The sequence below is a fragment of the Mercenaria mercenaria genome, chromosome 3 (assembly GCF_021730395.1).
Source record: "Mercenaria mercenaria strain notata chromosome 3, MADL_Memer_1, whole genome shotgun sequence".
In the NCBI taxonomy this organism is placed as follows: domain Eukaryota; kingdom Metazoa; phylum Mollusca; class Bivalvia; order Venerida; family Veneridae; genus Mercenaria; species Mercenaria mercenaria.
This window is the reverse complement of record NC_069363.1, coordinates 5,819,568-5,838,073: the sequence shown is the minus strand read 5'-3', so window position 1 is coordinate 5,838,073 and position 18,506 is coordinate 5,819,568. Positions and strand designations below refer to the sequence as shown.

General features: G+C 35.0%; 1 protein-coding gene across 1 annotated transcript in view; it reads left to right on the top strand.

Moving 5' to 3' along the window:
• LOC123525532 (rho GTPase-activating protein 29-like) overlaps window positions 1-18,506 on the top strand; it is a 41,473-nt gene that overhangs the window by 14,819 nt on the left and 8,148 nt on the right. Inside the window, exons 4-13 of the mRNA XM_053537725.1 lie at window positions 3,816-3,964; window positions 4,534-4,609; window positions 5,229-5,369; window positions 6,104-6,168; window positions 8,255-8,299; window positions 11,340-11,351; window positions 16,515-16,580; window positions 17,014-17,094; window positions 17,505-17,690; window positions 18,255-18,392. Coding sequence (XP_053393700.1) covers window positions 3,816-3,964; window positions 4,534-4,609; window positions 5,229-5,369; window positions 6,104-6,168; window positions 8,255-8,299; window positions 11,340-11,351; window positions 16,515-16,580; window positions 17,014-17,094; window positions 17,505-17,690; window positions 18,255-18,392 — 959 coding nt within the window. The remainder of the gene's footprint in view (window positions 1-3,815; window positions 3,965-4,533; window positions 4,610-5,228; window positions 5,370-6,103; window positions 6,169-8,254; window positions 8,300-11,339; window positions 11,352-16,514; window positions 16,581-17,013; window positions 17,095-17,504; window positions 17,691-18,254; window positions 18,393-18,506) is intronic.

Here is an 18,506-nt window from a genome sequence, read left to right as displayed (position 1 = left end):
ATCGAAATGATCCAGATGAAACAATTAGGTGAATAACGCCGAACTAAAGCGGTTATTACATGTGTCTGGATACTGGTTCCAAACCAGTATACATGGAATACCAAAATTTATGCCTTTAAAGCTGCATGCCTTCAAATTTATGTCATTTTTTTCGAAGTTTAGAAAATGCTTTCATTAGTACACAGGGTTCGCACAGGCCTTAAAAAATCCTTGAATTCGATGGTAGTCCTTGAAAACTCCTTGAAAATGACAAAAACCCTACAAAACCTGGAAAAATACTTGAATTTTGCAAAAAACTGCTTGAAATTGACCTTTCACTCCTTGAAAACGTTCTGCCCGTAACTTAGCTTTGCAAAATGAATAAGGCTTAAAATAAATCGGACAAAATGAAAATAAATTCTTGAAATTGCCGGATCGGGTCATTCATTTATTTCCCCGTATACTATGGTAGTGGTCTACATACGCATTTTATCGATAGTTACACAGAGTGCTATTTCTACTTTGTCACCGTTTGTATATTTCCATTTCCGTTTAAAAAACACGGTGAATAATAACTCGCAATTTTTTGCTGTTTGCGAGTGTTTTCAGTGAATTTAAAATGAGTAAGAAAAATGAACGTGTTTACTCAAGTAAGTGGGAGACAAAGGACGAATATAAACAGTGGCTGAAGCCCTATAAAGCAGACCGAACGAAGGGTATTTGTACGTTGTGTGACAAAATTCTTGACGTATCATCAGTGGGAGTGCGCTAAAAAGTCACAAGAAAAACATTAAACATCAGCAAAATAGTGAATCACATCAATCTAACAATCCAATTACGTCATTTTCAAAGGTGTGACAAGTGATAGTTGTTTTATTAGCTCACCTGTCACATAGTGACAAGGTGAGCTTTTGTAATCACCCTTCGTCCGTCGTGCGTCCGTCCGTCCGTCCGTCAACAATTTCTTGTCTGCACGATAGTGGTTTCATTTATGATTTTATTTTAACCAAACTTGCACACAACTTGTATCACCATAAGATCTCGGTTCCTTTCTTGAACTGGCCAGATCCCATAATGGGTTCCAGAGTTACGGCCGCGAAAGGGCCCAAAAATCAGCTATTTGACCTTGTCTGCACAATAGCAGCTTTATTTATGATTTGATTTTTACCAAACTGGCACACAACATGTATCACCATAAGATCTGGTTCCTTTCATGAACTGGCCAGATTCATTATGGGTTCCAGAGTTATGGCCCCTGAAAGGGCCAGAATTAGCTATTTTGACCTTGTCTGCACAATAGCAGCTTCGTTCATGATTTTATTTTAACCGAACTTGCACACAACTTGTATCGCTATAAGATCTTGGTTCCTTTCTTGAACTGGCTAGATTCCATTATGGGTTCCAGAGTTATGGCCCCTGACAGGGCCAGAATTAGCTATTTTGACCTTGTCTGCACAATAGCAGTTTCATTTATGATTTAAATTTAATCAGACTTGCTCAAAACTTGTGTTGCCATAAGATCACAGTTCCTTTGTTGAACCAGCCAGATCCCCTAATGGGTTCCAGAGTTATGGCCCCTGAAAGGGCCAAAATCAGCTATTTTGACCTTGTCTGCACAATAGCAGCTTTATTTATGATTTGATTTTTACCAAACTGGCACACAACTTGTATCACCATAAGATCTTGGTTCCTTACTTGAACTGGCCAGATTCCATTATGGGTTCCAGAGTTATGGCCCCTGAAAGGGCCAGAATTAGCTGTTTTGACCTTGTCTGCACAATAGCAGCTTCATTTATAATTTTATTTTAACCAAACTTGCACACAACTGGTATCGCTGTAAGATCTTGGTTCCTTTCTTGAACTGGCTAGATTCCATCATGGGTTCCAGAGTTATGGCCCCTGAAAGGGCCAGAATTAGCTATTTTGACCTTGTCTGCACAATAGCAGTTTCATTTATGATTTAAATTTAATCAGACTTGCACAAAACTTGTGTTGCCATAAGATCTCAGTTCCTTTATTGAACCGGCCAGATCCCCTAATGGGTTCTAGAGGTATGGCCCCTGAAAGGGCCAAAATTAGCTATTTTGACCTTGTCTGCACAATAGCAACTTCATTTATGATTTGATTTTAACCAAACTTGCACACAACTGTATCACCAAAAGATCTTGATTCCTTTCTTGACTGGCCAGATTCCATCATGGGTTCCAGAGTTATGGCCCCTTAAAGGTCCAAAATTGGCTATTTTGGCTTTTGCAGCCATATAGAGACTTCATTTATGGTTTTATTTGATACAAACTTCCAAAATATCTTCAACAACAATAAATGTTGGATTCCATGACAAATCAGATCCAATCGTAGTTTCCTGAGTTATTTTATATCTGATTACCTCCCCTGATTGTAGTCAAAATGGATTTATATCGGTAAGTCCTATAGGACTTATTTGAAATTTCATTATTGTCATTAGTTGGACTGAGCCAATCAGGGTAGATAACTATGTACTGATTTTATGTCAAATTACCTCCCTTTATTTCAAATTAATATGGGTATATCTCCGTAACTAATAAAGATACTGATCTGAAATTTCATTTATGTCAACAGATTTATTTGGCAGATCCTTCTTTTGTTCACTTACAATAATTCTCTTTTTAATTACTTCCCTTTTACGTTACTATAAATAGCTTATTTTTAGTAACTTTTTTATAATTGGCCGTAGGGAAAAACTGAGACCACTTTTCTGTGGTACAACATGGATGGTACCTCCAATTTTTAGGTGTATTTTGACATATCTGTACCTTGTAAGAATTTTGTTTTTCTGTTTGGTTAAATTTCTTTCCTTTGTTGTTCCTGTCCTTTGGACTTAGATATTTTTTCTGAGGACCTTCTTGTCCTCGAGTGCAGTGATAACAGGTGAGCCATATAGGGCCATCATGGCCCTCTTGTTTTTGCATTACATGATGAACACAATAAAACTCATTAAAAGATGTTCAGATTAGGTCACGTTTTTGAAAAAAAATAGTCCTTGAAAAATTGTAAGTAGTCCTTGAAAAGTACTTGAATTTTGTCTCTGATATTCTGTATGAACCATGATATTGTACATTTGTTATTGCAATTCAAAGAAAATACATATATAAGTGATTCTGTGCAATTAAGGTTTTTTAGGATTTTTATCTATAAAAATAATCTTTTAGTAAGTAAAATATGTTTTAAATCTCAAAAGCATCAAGTAACAGTATTGAAATTTGATACAAAATAAAAGGAATTTAGCTGTATTTTATATGATACACATTAAGATATCAATTGAAACAAAACTGTTAATTGTTTTCGATGTCATATATCAATTACTATCTCATAATCTGTTTTAAAAAAAAATTCATCTGGAGGCATGACCCTTTAAAAATGTCATAAAATTCAATACAAAGTTTATATATATTATAAAGTTTATAATATAAATTCAAATGGTCTACAGTAATTTGGTAAATAAAAAGTTCTCCAAGAAGTCTTGATACTAAATAGTTAAGTCTCATTCCTTACCATGGCAGCATGTCAACAAGACCTGGCTTTTTGACCAGTTGCGGAATGTAACCTTCCCATAGGTCAGTTTCAGAATTTTGCAGAGAAACAGTCATTTCATACTCTGGAGTTTTAAACTTGTCCTAGAACTCAGTTCTAGTGATCTGCAAGATTCCCCTGACTTCGATTAATAATTATGTTTGAACACAGTATAAGGAAGAAAAAAATATATCTTTCAATATGAAAAATACGAAGTACATGAAGCATTACCGTTCTTTTTGCTATGAATAGATGATAACATCTAATAAGTTATTATACTATAACAGATTACAGTTATGAAGAACACAGTGTGGAGGCAATGGAAGGGGCATTTAATGATGCCATTGATCAACTTGCCCTGGAGTTCAGCAGCAGTGTGTCCGAGTACCTCATGGGAGATCTGCAACATGGAGTTATAGAAGAGGTGAAAACTAAGGTGAGATACGGTGATTTCCCAGCAGTTTTAGTTGTGAAAAGTTATTAGTGGAATTTTCAAAACAACTGCATTTGAAGATAGTCATTTCATAAATACCATTACTGTAAGTCACTTACAGTTAAAAAGGGCAGGGAGGGGGGCCCCTCTGCATCACTCTAGAAATAACACTAAAGTGATTTCCAATGTTATAAAAAAAAGATGAAACATTTACTATTCTGTTGGGCCCCTCAAGTTGGTTGCCTCCTGATATGTTTGCTAAACATGTGATTTGATACAAATTTTGATACACAGAAATAGGTGACAGATGGCTTTAAAATTTCACCTAAGGAAGGTTCCTAACAGTAATACATGGAATCTGACTTTTCTTACTTTTTCACATATGTTGCCTTAAGATGTGTTGATCCCTTTTTGAAGCTCTAGTGAGATCAGTGCACCTCCTTATATGAACTGTTTAACTGTTCTTATTTCTTGTGTGACAAAATCTAGTTTCTGCAATTCTGTTTCTGCTCCACCTGATTATTTTCATGTGTCGTGTTGAATGAACATATTTTTCAATCTGTCTGTTGTAGTCCTATGACAACTTGCTGTCTGTGTCACGTGAGTCGGCAGAGAAAGATAATACAGAGGAAGAGAAAGAGGAACCAGGTGAGTCTAGACAGGTGGTCGAGTTTACTGGATTGAGAAATAATGTGTTTCTCAATTGATAGTGAAAAGTGCTAAAATAATAAGGGTTTATTCCATCATTAAAAGATGATTTTGTAGAAGATAGTAAATACACATAAAACAGGATATGCTTTGCCATTCATCACTGTCACCATTGTAACAGTCTTAAAATGTCAAAAGAATGTGGAATAAAGCTGCAAAAATTTCTGGGCTTATAGAATTGGGTCCTGAAAGTACATTATCATAAGTAATTATTGAAGACAAACCTTTAACTATTATTTAGATTCTAAGAGATTCAGTCGTGTAATTTATAGTGATGCAAACATCTTCTTGTGCCTAGTCAACTACAGTGTACCATACTTTGAGGGAATAATGGTTAACTATGTTGGTAGAACTTGTGGTCCAGCTCTCTTATGTCCTTAACCAGTATTGTAAATTCTTACTGAAATTGTGAAAGAATAAAAAAATAACCATGAAAAATACATTGTAACTAGTTTCGACTTTTATTTCCAATTTTATATCTGTAATTGCATAAATACATGACTTGTGTATTATATGCAATGAAATTTTTTTAAACTAATCAACTTGTGTATTATTTTAGTTGTGCGACTAACAGCTGAACAGATTGATTGTACATTGATGAATCTACAAGCAGGTCTTGAGCTGGCATTTCAACGAGCCAAAGCCTGGTCTAAATACCTGAAAGATGTCATGTCATACATAGAAAGGAGAGCACAACTAGGTAAACATGCAGTACACTGCTATTGCTACAGATCTTATTATTTCCATGGCCTAGAATTTTTTTTTTCAGCAGGTATGACTAAAGGTATTTTATTTTAATTTGTGGATATCACATTTTGATCATAAAATAAGTGAAAAGTAGTCCCCTTGAATATTAATACTTGTCATTTCACGGACCTGATAGGAATTGTATTGTGTGAAATGAATAAGTTATTATGTTGATTAAGTTACCTTAACATTTGTAAACATCTTATGTCTTCGAATAGTTAATTAACTGAACAACCATAAAGTCTAGAGAGCTTATGATTTTCATTTATGGATCAGATGGGCTTCAGACCAAATTGTCTTTGATGATTCATGCTGTACTTCTTTTTCATTGCACTTTAATAAATCTATCAGTTTCAAAATCATAGATATTATAGGTATGCCACAACAATTTCATTGTATCATAAATAATTTACAGATAATATGATTCTGTTGGTTATATCACTGTATTACATGCATTATTGGTCACATTTAGAATAGTAGATCTATCTCAAGAAAGTATATGTATATACACAACAATTACCAAGATATGAGTAGCTTTCATCCAGCAAAATTCCAGCGTTTATCCATCTGCCATCTTGTGACCCCTTAGTTTCGAAAAACAATAAATAGGACTGGGCATGACTCAGATTTGTTGATATTTTTTTTCCGCAGTAATCATACATGGATGTGTTTGATTTTTTTTGGCAGAGGTTGAATACTCCAAGAACTTATCAAGACTCGCTGTCTCTGTGAAACCTGCACTTACAGAGGAGGTAAGGAAGAAGAAATTTGGTGTAGTTTCTGGGGAAAGAGAGTGTGTGACCTAGGTCAAAATCAACCTTCATTAGAATAAAAAATAGACAGATTCAAGAAGGCCAAACACATCTACAGAATATTAAAGTGCATCCTAAACTGTATATGACAAAGTTTAGACGTTAAAAGCATGTCCTGAATATCATTAAATTGCTCCTTGTAGGATTGTGAAAAGAGCAAAGAATGGTCCAGAAAAGTTACAGTTTGAATATTTACAATCCCTTCTTCAGAGATTTGAAATAAAGAAATAAAAAACTTTTCCTGACATCTGAGTGTTAAGGAAAAACATAATTTTAACAACTTTTTTTTGCCAAAAATGTTTCTGCGATCCTGATTGGAGCAACAGGGTATTTGCTTCTTTGAAGCATTTAAAGATTTGAAATAACTTCTGTAGCCATTTTTTGCCCCTTCTCAGATTTTCACTTCATCAGATAATTTTGGTGCCAATTTTGACCAAAGTCTAATTTACCCCAAGCTTAAAAATGCCAGTAGATTTTGCTATTTTTCAAAATGACAAAGATAGGAAATTATAGATTTTATTGACAACTTTCTCATGTGAAGGATATTTATGCACCCACTGAAGAGGGGTTATATTGTTTGCTCATTGTTGGTCTGCCGGTCTGTTGATAGGCCATTTGGTATCTGAACAATTTGGAGACAATGCTTGGCGAAACCTTGTTCGATGATTGATTGTGGTAAGTAGATTACTATTATTGTTTTCGGGGTCAGAGGTCATGGGCACAGTGACCTCAAGACTTCAAATTGTTTCTGCTCAATAACTGAGAAGCACTTTCGTCTAATTTTGCAAAAATTACATACTGGTTTGCCACCTACATTCCATCATTTGTGGCATATGTGTTTTACAAACAGCTGTTGTTACTGTAGATACTCGAGTATAATGTGCAAATGTTTTTGACCCGCAGTATCACCCCTGAATCATGGGTGCATATTATCCACAGGTAAAGACAATTTTCCAACTTCAAAACAAGTTTGTTGACGATTTTCGTCATTCAGGTAAAGGGTAACTACTCTCTGCGCACATTGCCTGGGCTTAAAACTATTGCCATTATGTTCCATAATAGATAAGAGTATTTATATTTGATTGGCAACAAAAATCGATAGTATAGAGAGAATGATTCCACTTTCCGTGGGGGATTTAATGGGTGTCAATGTTGATGTTTTCAGTCAGGATCTTTGGCTAAAATTGGAGGTGCACTTTATACATTGGTATTTATGACTTTTGAATGAATTTTATATGACATTTTTACAGGTATCTTTCCTATGAAGGGTAAATACCTTTTTCTAGAAGCTTGCTGGGAAACACTATCTTGCTGTGCCCTTTTCTAGATAAACTTTCCTATACTTCTTCCTACATTGTGGTGATAAACAATGTTTCCGATAAATGAATACTGGAGATGTGTATGAACTGAAATTTAAAGTAAAGAACATTAAGAAAATACCATTCATGAGATGTTTGTGCTATTCTCTCAAAATTATATGAGCCGTGCCATGAGAAAACCAACATAGTGGGTTTGCGACCAGCATGGATCCAGACCAGCCTGCGCATCTGCGCAGTCTGGTCAGGATCCATGCTGTTCGCTAACAGTTTCTCTATTTGCTATAGGCTCTGAAAGCGAACAGCATGGATCCTGACCAGACTGCGCGGATGCATTACGATCAGGCGCATACATATGTTGCCATTCATTATCATGGTAGTAAAATCTATTATTTCACATCAGCTTGTTACTTTGTACTTATTGACTCAACTTTCATGTATGTAAAGTTTTATGGATACTCAAAGATTCTGTCTTTAGCTTCAGTCAGTTATGTGTGTCTGATCTGTTGTTCTCTTCATTGCTTATCTTAAGTGCATTAACATCAGCTGATTCTGTTTATACTTACATGTAGAAAATTTAAGCCAATGGAAATTTGATTGACTACTTTATATTAGGAAATCTTGGCCGTAGAATTCTGGGGTCAATGAATTTCTGTGTAGCAGCTTCTAGGTTACTAATATCTATACATGTAGATGTTTTGGTGTTTCAGGGATTTCTACCTTTGCAGTCGGTCTATTGTACAGTATTATCTCAGGTAAGTATATTTCTTGTTTAAGCTAATTTAAATATTACACATGTTGCCTATCAATTGTGCATTTTGTTCTCACACTTATGTTAATTTGAAACATATTGTAACTCTTTTTGTATCCCTTGAAAATCTTTGAAATCAGGGTCCATAGTCTTCAACATTATGAGTTAGATTAAGACTAAAAAATAAGACTTCGGACAATTCCTAGTAAGCTGTGAAAGTAGAGCACAAGACTGAATTGAGAGGGCCAGTTTTCAGTCCCATGCGGCAGGGTTTGTTCTGTGTAACAACAGGTTATATTTTTGTGACAATTTGACAGATGATGGTGTGTCTGAAGCCATTCATTCTCCACTTTGGTTTTGTGTGTAAAAAATGTCTTTTACTTGTTGTAAATAATTCTAGTACAGTATTTAGGAACACCAGTTATCTGGTCGATGTTGGATAGCTTAATTACTGCTGTAAAACTGGCTTAACCCAATTTTTTATGCCCCCACAGGTGGACATATTAAAATCGCACTGTCCGTGGGTGCGTATGTGCGTCCGATAAATTCTTGTCCGGGCTGTAACTCTTTCTTTCATAAAGGGATTTTGAAATAACTTGGTGTAAATGTTCCCCATAATGAGAAGACGTGTCATGCGCAAGACCCAGACCCCTAGCTCCAAGGTCAAGGTCAAACTTAGAGGTCAAAAGTTAACATAGTCTGTTTCGTGTCCGGTCCATTACTCTGCCATCCATGAAGGGATTTTGAAAGAACTTGGCATAAATGTTTACCATAATGAGACAGCATGTCATGCGCAACACTCAGACCCCTAGCTCCAATTTCAAGGTCACACTTAGAAGTTAAATGTTAACTGGGTATGTTTCGTGTCCGGTCCATAACTCTGCCATTCATTAAGGGATTTTGAAATTACTTAGCATAAATATTCCTCATGATCAGACAACGTGTCATGAGCATGACCCAGACCCCTGGCTCCAAGGTCAAGGTCACACTTAAAGGTCAAAGATTAACATGGTCTGTTTCTTGTCCAGTCCATAACTATCATTGATGAAGGGATTTTGAAATTATTTGGCATAAATGTTCCCTATAATAAGATGAGGCGTCATTCGCAAGACCCAGACCCCTAGCTCCAAGGTCAAGGTCACACTTAGAAGTCAAAGGTGTTTCTTGTCTGGTCCATAATTCTGCCATTTATCAAGGGATTTGAAAATAATTTGACACAAATGTTAACCATATTGAGAAGATGTGTCACGCTTATGACCCAGGCTTCTTAGGTCAAGGTCACAAAATGATATGTGATTTTTTTGCACATACAACTGTGCCATTCTTGAGCCTGCTTCGGGGGCATTTGTCACCATTAATGACAGCTCTTGTTAAACAACCTATTAGACCAGAGAGCAACACAGTACTTAATGTAACTTTGTTCATCAACTTTTAGACTTAATTCATTATGTTTATGAAAGATACACATAGGAATTAACCAGCTAACCAATCATTCATTGATCATGAAATGGAAATAAGTGGGTTGGCAGAACATGGATAGAAACAAGATGAGTTTTGCTGAAGATTTTTGTTGTGTTTTTATGTAGGGATAAGTATTTTCATGTTATAACATCTGCTGAATCCCGAGGGATTGGTTGGTATCAATGTATGTAGAGGAATTCTGCAGATCTTATGAAACAAAATCTATATGCGCTAAAGCTATTCTAGCATAAAACATGTAAAAAACTCAAAATAAATATATTGTTTATCAGCGTCATTTAACCTTTACCCTGCTAAATTTCTAAAATGGACTGGTGTATCATTCAATTTGGGCAGTACCATTTATTAATCGAAGGAGTGTTCACTGAAAATTAACCGACTGAAAAGCAAACAGTTCAGACCAAAATCAGCCGGCACAGATATGCAAGCTGATCTTGGGTCTGCATTTGTAGCAAAGGCAGAATCTCCAGCCACCAGCAGGCTAAAGGTTAATGTTCATGAAATGTGCTTGAATATCTGCATTGTTTTATAACGTTGACATCATTTCCTTTTGAATTATCCATTATGGGGCAGTAATATGTTTACGCTTTGCCACGGAACAAGCATATGTAAAAAGGTTTGTTAACAGTGTGTGAGCATGAGAATCTCTTATGTTAACACACGGTAACTCTCACCCCTTGAAACGACAAAAAACTGCAGTGTTATGTTAGAATGGCGGCAAATGGCATTTTAAAAAGGTGAAAATTAAAAGTTTTAATCAAAATCTGAAGGATTGTTTACTAATCACCCTTTAATGTTTTCAGTTTCACATAGAAAAATCACTAACTGTCTATATTTTACAGCTTCTAGCAACTAACATTTTGTTTTCTTATTAACTTATTTCATACATAATCAAGATGTTAATTATCATCTCATTTTAAGGCAGTTTCACATGTGTAAACACTGAAGCAAAACAAAACTGCATGAACTGAAAAAAGGATGCACTGTAGCTATTGAGGGTTTTCTCATTTATACCAAATAGAAATGGAAAACAATAACATGCACAAATTAAATTGCTAGTTGAGTGATTGGATCTGTTCTATAAAAATTGGACTTCTTTCATAAGTTTGTGTTGTTGTGTGTTTCCACTCGCACTATATATTTTTCCCAGGTTTGTATTCTGTTTGGAATCGCAAGTCAAATCCAAAACTTCAGAATTTGCTTCAGATGGGTTTTGTGTTTGTGTCAGTGTGTATGTGAAACAGACTTACTTAGTTTATGTTGCAAATTTTGATAGCCATATTTATTTTAATAAGTGCACATCAAGGACTGATATTTAAAAAAAAGTAGAAAAATTCATTAAAAAATAATGGCTTCTTGTAATTTTTCTGCATGATTAATTTTGGTATAGGTAATATATTTTTATTATTACTCATTTTCAGTTAAAGGTAATTGCTAATGTGCTGCCAAAATTATTCATGAGATATGTAGTTTTGTTGGAAAAAAAAATGTTGTGTTTATTAGAATAAATTTATTTTGTCTTATTCTTTATTCATTTGTTTACAATATAAGACTTACTGTTTTAGTGCTTGTGTTCAGTAAGTATTGTCCAGTAATACACTAACTACTGGGTCAGAATTGTGCAGATTTGCCCTATCTCTATATGCGTCCTGAAGTTTTTATAGCATAGACATACTGAACGTGTAGCAAAGGGATCATGGGAGATATTTTGTGTGCAAATTACGATTATAATATTTAAATCTGCTTGCATTAAGCATGACAGCAGAAGTGTTTGAGCTGCTGTGTGTACCATATGCATGAATTTACAACAAATTGTATGTTATGAACTGCATCTACTTATATATTTCAAAGAATATGTCAGTGGTGTAGAGCAAAAAAAAGGGGCTAATAACATATAGGCAAAGAAGGCAGCTGTTTTTTATTTTTTATTCATTCTTTTTTATTTTTGCTCTATGCCCTTGATGTAATTGTGACTAAACGATATAGGCTTTGTTCTATAAACATGTAGGTAAGTTTATGATATCCCTGTATCTTGTATGAATGTAAAAAAAAAAATTAAACTGTGATAGATTGGGTAATATTTGCAGCGGTTTCATTTTCACTTAGATAATGTAGCTAGTGATTCAAAATATTTTTGAATAGTTCTTAATCTGCATAATGCATTATCCTAAGATACAATCAGTCACATTTCATGACTTCTTAGCACTGTGAATAAGGCTACTAGCCATGAAATCAGTAAATATAGCCTATGCAAAGATTACCCATTGTACAATTATATAATGAAGAGTGAAGGAGAAAACAAAGAAGCATGCATGTGGTATTTACTTTGATGATATGATAAAATATTTGCTAAAACTACAAGTCAGTTATAATATTCTTGCATACCAGACGGGGATTTCCGGTATTTTTACCGGTGCTGGAAAAATCCATCTTACACCCTGGGGTGTAAGATGACTCTCGTGCTGTAAATGACGTATTAAGAACTACATATATGTAGAAGATTTATGTAGTAATTTTTTTTTATTAGCTCACCTGTCACATAGTGACAAGGTGAGCTTTTGTGATCACCCTTCGTCCGTCGTCCGTCTGTGCGTGCGTCCGTCAACAATTTCTTGTCTGCACGATAGTGGTTTCATTTATGATTTTATTTTAACCAAACTTGCACACAACTTGTATCACCATAAGATCTCGGTTCCTTTCTTGAACTGGCCAGATCCCATTATGGGTTCTAGAGTTATGGCCCCTGAAAGGGTCAAAATCAGCTATTTTGACCTTGTCTGCACAATAGCAGCTTTATTTATGATTTGATTTTTACCAAACTGGCACACAACTTGTATCACCATAAGATCTTGGTTCCTGACTTGAACTGGCCAGATCCCATTATGGGTTCCAGAGTTACGGCCCCTGAAAGGGCCAGAATTAGCTATTTTGACCTTGTCTGCACAATAGCAGCTTCATTTATGATTTGATTTTAACCAAACTTGCACACAACTTGTATCACTATAAGATCTTGTTTCCTTACTTGAACTGGCTAGATTCCTTTATGGGTTCCAGAGTTATGGCCCCTGAAAGGGCCAGAATTAGTTATTTTGACCTTTTCTGCACAATAGCAGCTTCATTTTTGATTTGAATTTAATCAAACTTGCACAAAACTTGTATTGCCATAAGATCTCAGTTCCTTTGTTGAACTGGCCAGATCCCATAATGGGTTCCAGAGTTATGGCCCCTGAAAGGGCCAAAATTAGCTTTTTTGACCTTGTTTGCACAATAGCAACTTCATTTATGATTTGATTTTAACCAAACTTGCACACAACTTGTATCACCACAAGATCTTAATTCCTTGCTTGAACTGGCCAGATTCCATCATGGGTTCCAGAGTTATGGCCCCTTAAAGGTCCAAAATTGACTATTTTGGCTTTTGCAGCCAAATAGAGACTTCATTTATGGTTTTATTTGATACAAACTTCCAAAATATCTTCAACAACAATAAATCTTGGATTCCATGACAAATCAGATCCAGTCGTAGATTCCAGAGTTATTTTATATCTGATTACCTCCCTTGATTGTAGTCAAAATGGATTTATATCAGTAAGTACTTATAGGACTTATTTGAAATGTCATTATTGTCATTAGTTGGACTGAGACAATCAGGGTAGATAGCTATGGACTGATTTTATGTCAAACTACCTCCCTTTATTTCAAATTAAAATGGGTATATCTCCATAACTAATAAAGATACTGATCTGAAATTTCATTTATGTCAACAGATTTATTTGGCAGATCCTTCTTTTGTTCACTTACAATAATTTTCTTTTTAATTACTTCCCTTTTACGTTAATGTAAATAGCTTATTTTTAGTAACTTTTTTATTATTGGCCGTAGGGAAAAACCGAGACCGTTTTTCTGTGGTACAACATGGATGGTACCTCCAGTTTTAGGTGTATTTTGACATATCTGTACCTTGTAAGAATTTTTTTTTCTTTTTGGTTAAATTTCTCTCCTTTGTTGTTCCTGTCCTTTGGACTTAGATATTTTTTCTGAGGACCTTCTTGTCCTCAAGTGCAATGATAACAGGTGAGCGATATAGAGCCATCATGGCCCTCTTGTTTCAAAAAGTGGAATAAAAATCCAATACCTTGACAGTTCCTCTTTGTTCCTGATAGTATATTTCTCAATTCAAAACACGTTATTTTATCAAAAAATCATAACGTTACGCTGCAACTGATAAAGTAAAACCGGAACTAAACATTGTTATTTGTCTTTGAAACGTCATGATGTCTTTCCTGTTCATGGACGTTGGTTTCCCGCGCTTTGTTTAAATACGCTGCTATAAGAAATATTTCTAAAAAGAAAGCTGTTCGACTGATTTTATTTTTATTATTATTTTTGAAATCGGTATGCAAGAAAAAGATTCTTTCACTGGTTATAGATGCAGATGGGAATATCTGGCGCTCGGGTTACTGTTTAGGCGGTAACTTGGCAGGAGCCTCGTTACCGCCTAAACAGTTACCCTCGAGGCCGGAAATTCCCATTTGCACATATAACCAGTGAAAGAATCTTATAATATTTACAAACCTATGGAAGTAAGGATTCTTAAATATTCAGCTTTTGCCAGTGGGTTGTTCCTTTATGGTGTGATGAATAATGCTCATTCATTGTTGTGCCTCAAAGAAATGTCATTATCAGGTTTTGATTTTACCAACAAATTCTCTGCAATTAGGTTTTGAGAGCGTTAATTTTACAAATGACTGGTACTCATTATACAAGTTGTGTTTTATTCCAGCTTCTTTTTGTTATACAGTGGAACCAGTCTAGAAAGAACAAGGGAAAATTCAGTTTTTACGGGTTTACAGTCAAAAGGGGTTATTTTGCAGTAGAATAGAAAAGAGTATGTTACCAGCCAAGACAGTTTTAGGGGTTTTCCAGTTTAGAAGGATTCCATTGTTTGTCTGATTGTATCAGTTTAGTTTATTGCAGATTGCTATTTCAGTGAAGTGATTTGTACATTTCATTTTTGGTCAAATTCTGAAGTAGATAATTATAGGATATTTGTTTGTTTTGAGTAAATATGGAATGTGACAATTTTTATATTTTTTACAAGCATATATATTCTTGACAAGAAGTGTTGTTTAAATCAAGAAATGTATTGTAAAGATTAAAATGCGATAACAATTTTCATACCATTTAACAAAAAAAAAAATATACACTGAAAATTTAATTCATTTGCCTTTGAAGAGTGTGAGAGTAGTACATGTTTTTGTTGGAGTACAGACAGGAGAACAGAAAGTGAGAAATTCTTGTACTAATTGTACATTCAAATAAGAAATTCCTATTCAGGATAAGACCACATTATCAAGTTCTCTTGTGAAAGCTTTTCAAATTAAGTGTTAAGATTATCGGCAACTTGTGTGAAAGTACGTAACAATTTGTATGAAATTTTATAGTTTCTGCTGTAATGGCTTTGTTGTTTGTATGTAGTCAGTAAATGCTTGAAAATGAATTTTACTACACTTCCTGTGGAGAAAAATGCAGATATTCTTCATAAAGTCTTAACATGTCTGAGACAGAATCTGAAATTGGTTCTAAATTTTAAGGCAAGTGATAGAAAAGTGTTTCCCTTAATTTCATGTTTAAATTATTTAAGTGGCAATGTCATAGTATTTGGCTATTTGCAAAACATTTTCATTGAACACTTCTGTTATTCGCAACATCAAGTTGAAATTAGTTAACTGAAAAGTTACTATGCCCCACTTCGAAGGAGGGGTATATTGTTTTGCAAATGTCTGTTGATCGGTCAGTATGTAGACCAATCCGTTTCTGGATGATAACTCAACAAGCTTGGGCCTAGGATCATGAAAGTTGATAGGGAGGTTGGTCATCACCAGCAGATGACCCCTATTGATTTTGAGATCTGTATGTCAAAGGTCAAGGTCACAGTGACCCTGAACAGTTAAACAGTTTCCGGATGATAACTCAAGAACGCTTTGGCCTAGGATCATGAAAGTTAGTAGTGGGGTTAGTCATGACTAGCAGATGACCCCTATTGATTTTGAGGCCAGTATGTCAAAGGTCAGGGTCACAGTGACCCTGAACAGTTAAACGGTTTCCGGATGATAACTCAAAAAGGCTTTGGCCTAAGATCATGGAAGTTGATAGGAAGGTTGGTCATGCCCAGCAGATGACCCCTATTTATTTTGAGGTCATTAGGTCAAAATTTAAGGTCACATCGGCCATGAACAGTTAAACAGTTTCCTATTGATTTTGAGGTCAGTAGGTCAAATGTCAAGGTTGCATTGATCCGGAACATTTAAACCGTTTTCAGACAATTATTTGAGAACGCTTGGGCCTAGGATCATGAAACTTGATAGGGAGGTAGGTCATAACCAGTAGATAACCCCCAAAGGTCAAGGTCACATTGACCCGGAATAGTTAAACACTTTCCGGACAATACCTTGAGAACGCTTTGGCCTAGGATCACGAAACTTAATAGGGAGGATGATCATGACCAGCAGATGATTTTTAGGTCAGTAGGTCAAAGGTCAAGGTCATTGAACCAGAACAGTAAAACTTTTGTTTTGTTTACAGTGAGCATATAACTTCTGTTTCTCGTGCAGTTACTGAATGCATCAAGGGGGGCATTTTGTGTTCAATAAGTTCTTGTTAGAATAGGCTCTTAGGGTTGTGATGTGGTGTGAGATTGCCTCTTTATGAGAAATAATTATAAAATTGATCAATTTCAGGATGTAGAATATGCAAAGACATGCCAAGCTACATTTACATTGTTACAGACCACCAAGTTTGTCGAGGTAATTGCAGTGACTGCACCTTAATATGTGTTTGTAAAAAAGCTCATTGTCTGTCCTCGTTTCTGCAGAGAAAACCTAAGATTTACCATATGAATATTTATGTAAGGCTTATTTGTTCAAGACTAGCTTGGGTTGCCATGTGATGAAAGCCATCCAGCTGGCTGACAAAAGGGTGGTGATTCTTTCAGATTACACTGCTCTTGCCTGAAATTATGCTCTTACGGACATTTAAACTGTCCCTCAACAAATAAAACTTGGAAAGTTGGGGGTATATTTTGTGATGTGTCAGTGGGACATAAACCCAACAAAAAATAACAGCTCAAGCTGATGTAGTGTTGGAAAAAAAAAACACCTCTAAAAAGTTTGTCTTGACCATCAGCCTATGTGTAATAAAATTTTGCCCATAGGTTTCTTTTGTACTTTTGTATTTCAGCCACTCTCTGCCAGGAGGAATGAACATGACAAGACAAGAAAATTGTTAAAGGAAACATGGAACAAAGAAGTCAAGAAAATGGTAAAATAACTGTATCAATGCTTACTAGTGCATTAAGCAAATTGTTCTTGTGCTTTTGGGAATGAAATATGTTGTTTAAAATTAAAAACAACTGTACATATATACAATGTACTAAGGAATGTTTAAATGTAATGTTTACAAAAAGCTTAGTTTGATTGTGATGAAAGTTTGAAGTTTATTTGAATCACTCTTGAGTGCTCTTCCTGGAAAATTCTGCACTGCTCTGATAGTCATGATCTCAGTGGGGTTTACACCAACAACCCTCATGTTGAGTTGCCAATGCCATAATCACTAGAACACCCTCTTATACAAATGATACTTTTAAAACATTTTTACACATAATTAGTAAGAAACCAACTGTAGTTGTTATAATGAATATTGACACAAACCTTTCCAAATACATTTAATAGCAAGAATCAGTCAACAACTTGAGGAAGGCCCAGACGCTGTATGTAACACGGCAACAGGAGTATGAAAAGGCCAAGGAATTATCGCTGAAGACAGAGTCGGACATTCTGAGTCATAGTAGTAGCTCTGGAAATCTCATTGCCAAAATAGATAAAAAGAGAAAGGCAGAAGACGATGCTAGTCATAAGGTAAGATATAAATTGATGTTAAAATTGGCAAGTTATGTAACAAAGATTTTTCAGTTTTGGAAACTAAATTAAATCATCATAGACCCAAGAAATGATTCTATGACATACTGTTGTCTCAGCTATTAAAAAATACTTTATTTCACAAAGTTTATTTTCAACTATATTTGCAACTTTAAGAATAAAATAAATGAATAAAACAGGACAGATGAGAGCAAATTCATGAAAAAAGTTTGCGAAAATTTTAAGACTATTACAGTATGGATTTATTATTGGTCTGCTCTTCAGAATGTGTGCAGTTTATACACTGATCTTGAAGACATGCTCCATTTAAGAAATAGATAAATATTTTAGCAAAGATGTGTGTGGCATTTGTAAAACAAGTTAGTTATAGATTGAAGAAAGCGATGATATACGGTGTAGCTAGGTCAGATAGATCGCCATTAACTATTGAAAATTAGAGCAAAATATATACCAATCCAAATTTACAATTTGTCCTTGTATTACATCCATCCCATGACCTCCATTCTTCCACCACAAAAGAACAAATCAGTGTGATATTTACAGGCAGCTGAAGCAGAGACGACATACAAAGCTTGTGTAGCGGAGGCAAACAACAGACAGTCTGATCTACAGAGGATCAAAACAGAACATCTTGCAGCTATACGTGATCAGATATTCCTCTCTGATCAAGTCATTAAAAAGGTCTAGATTTTTATTCATTGTTTAAATAAATACAAACACTTTAACATTATGCCATTGATGTAAAAATAATAATGTTTTGTGTAATTTAAGTTGATGTTGCAATTTCAAAAGCTT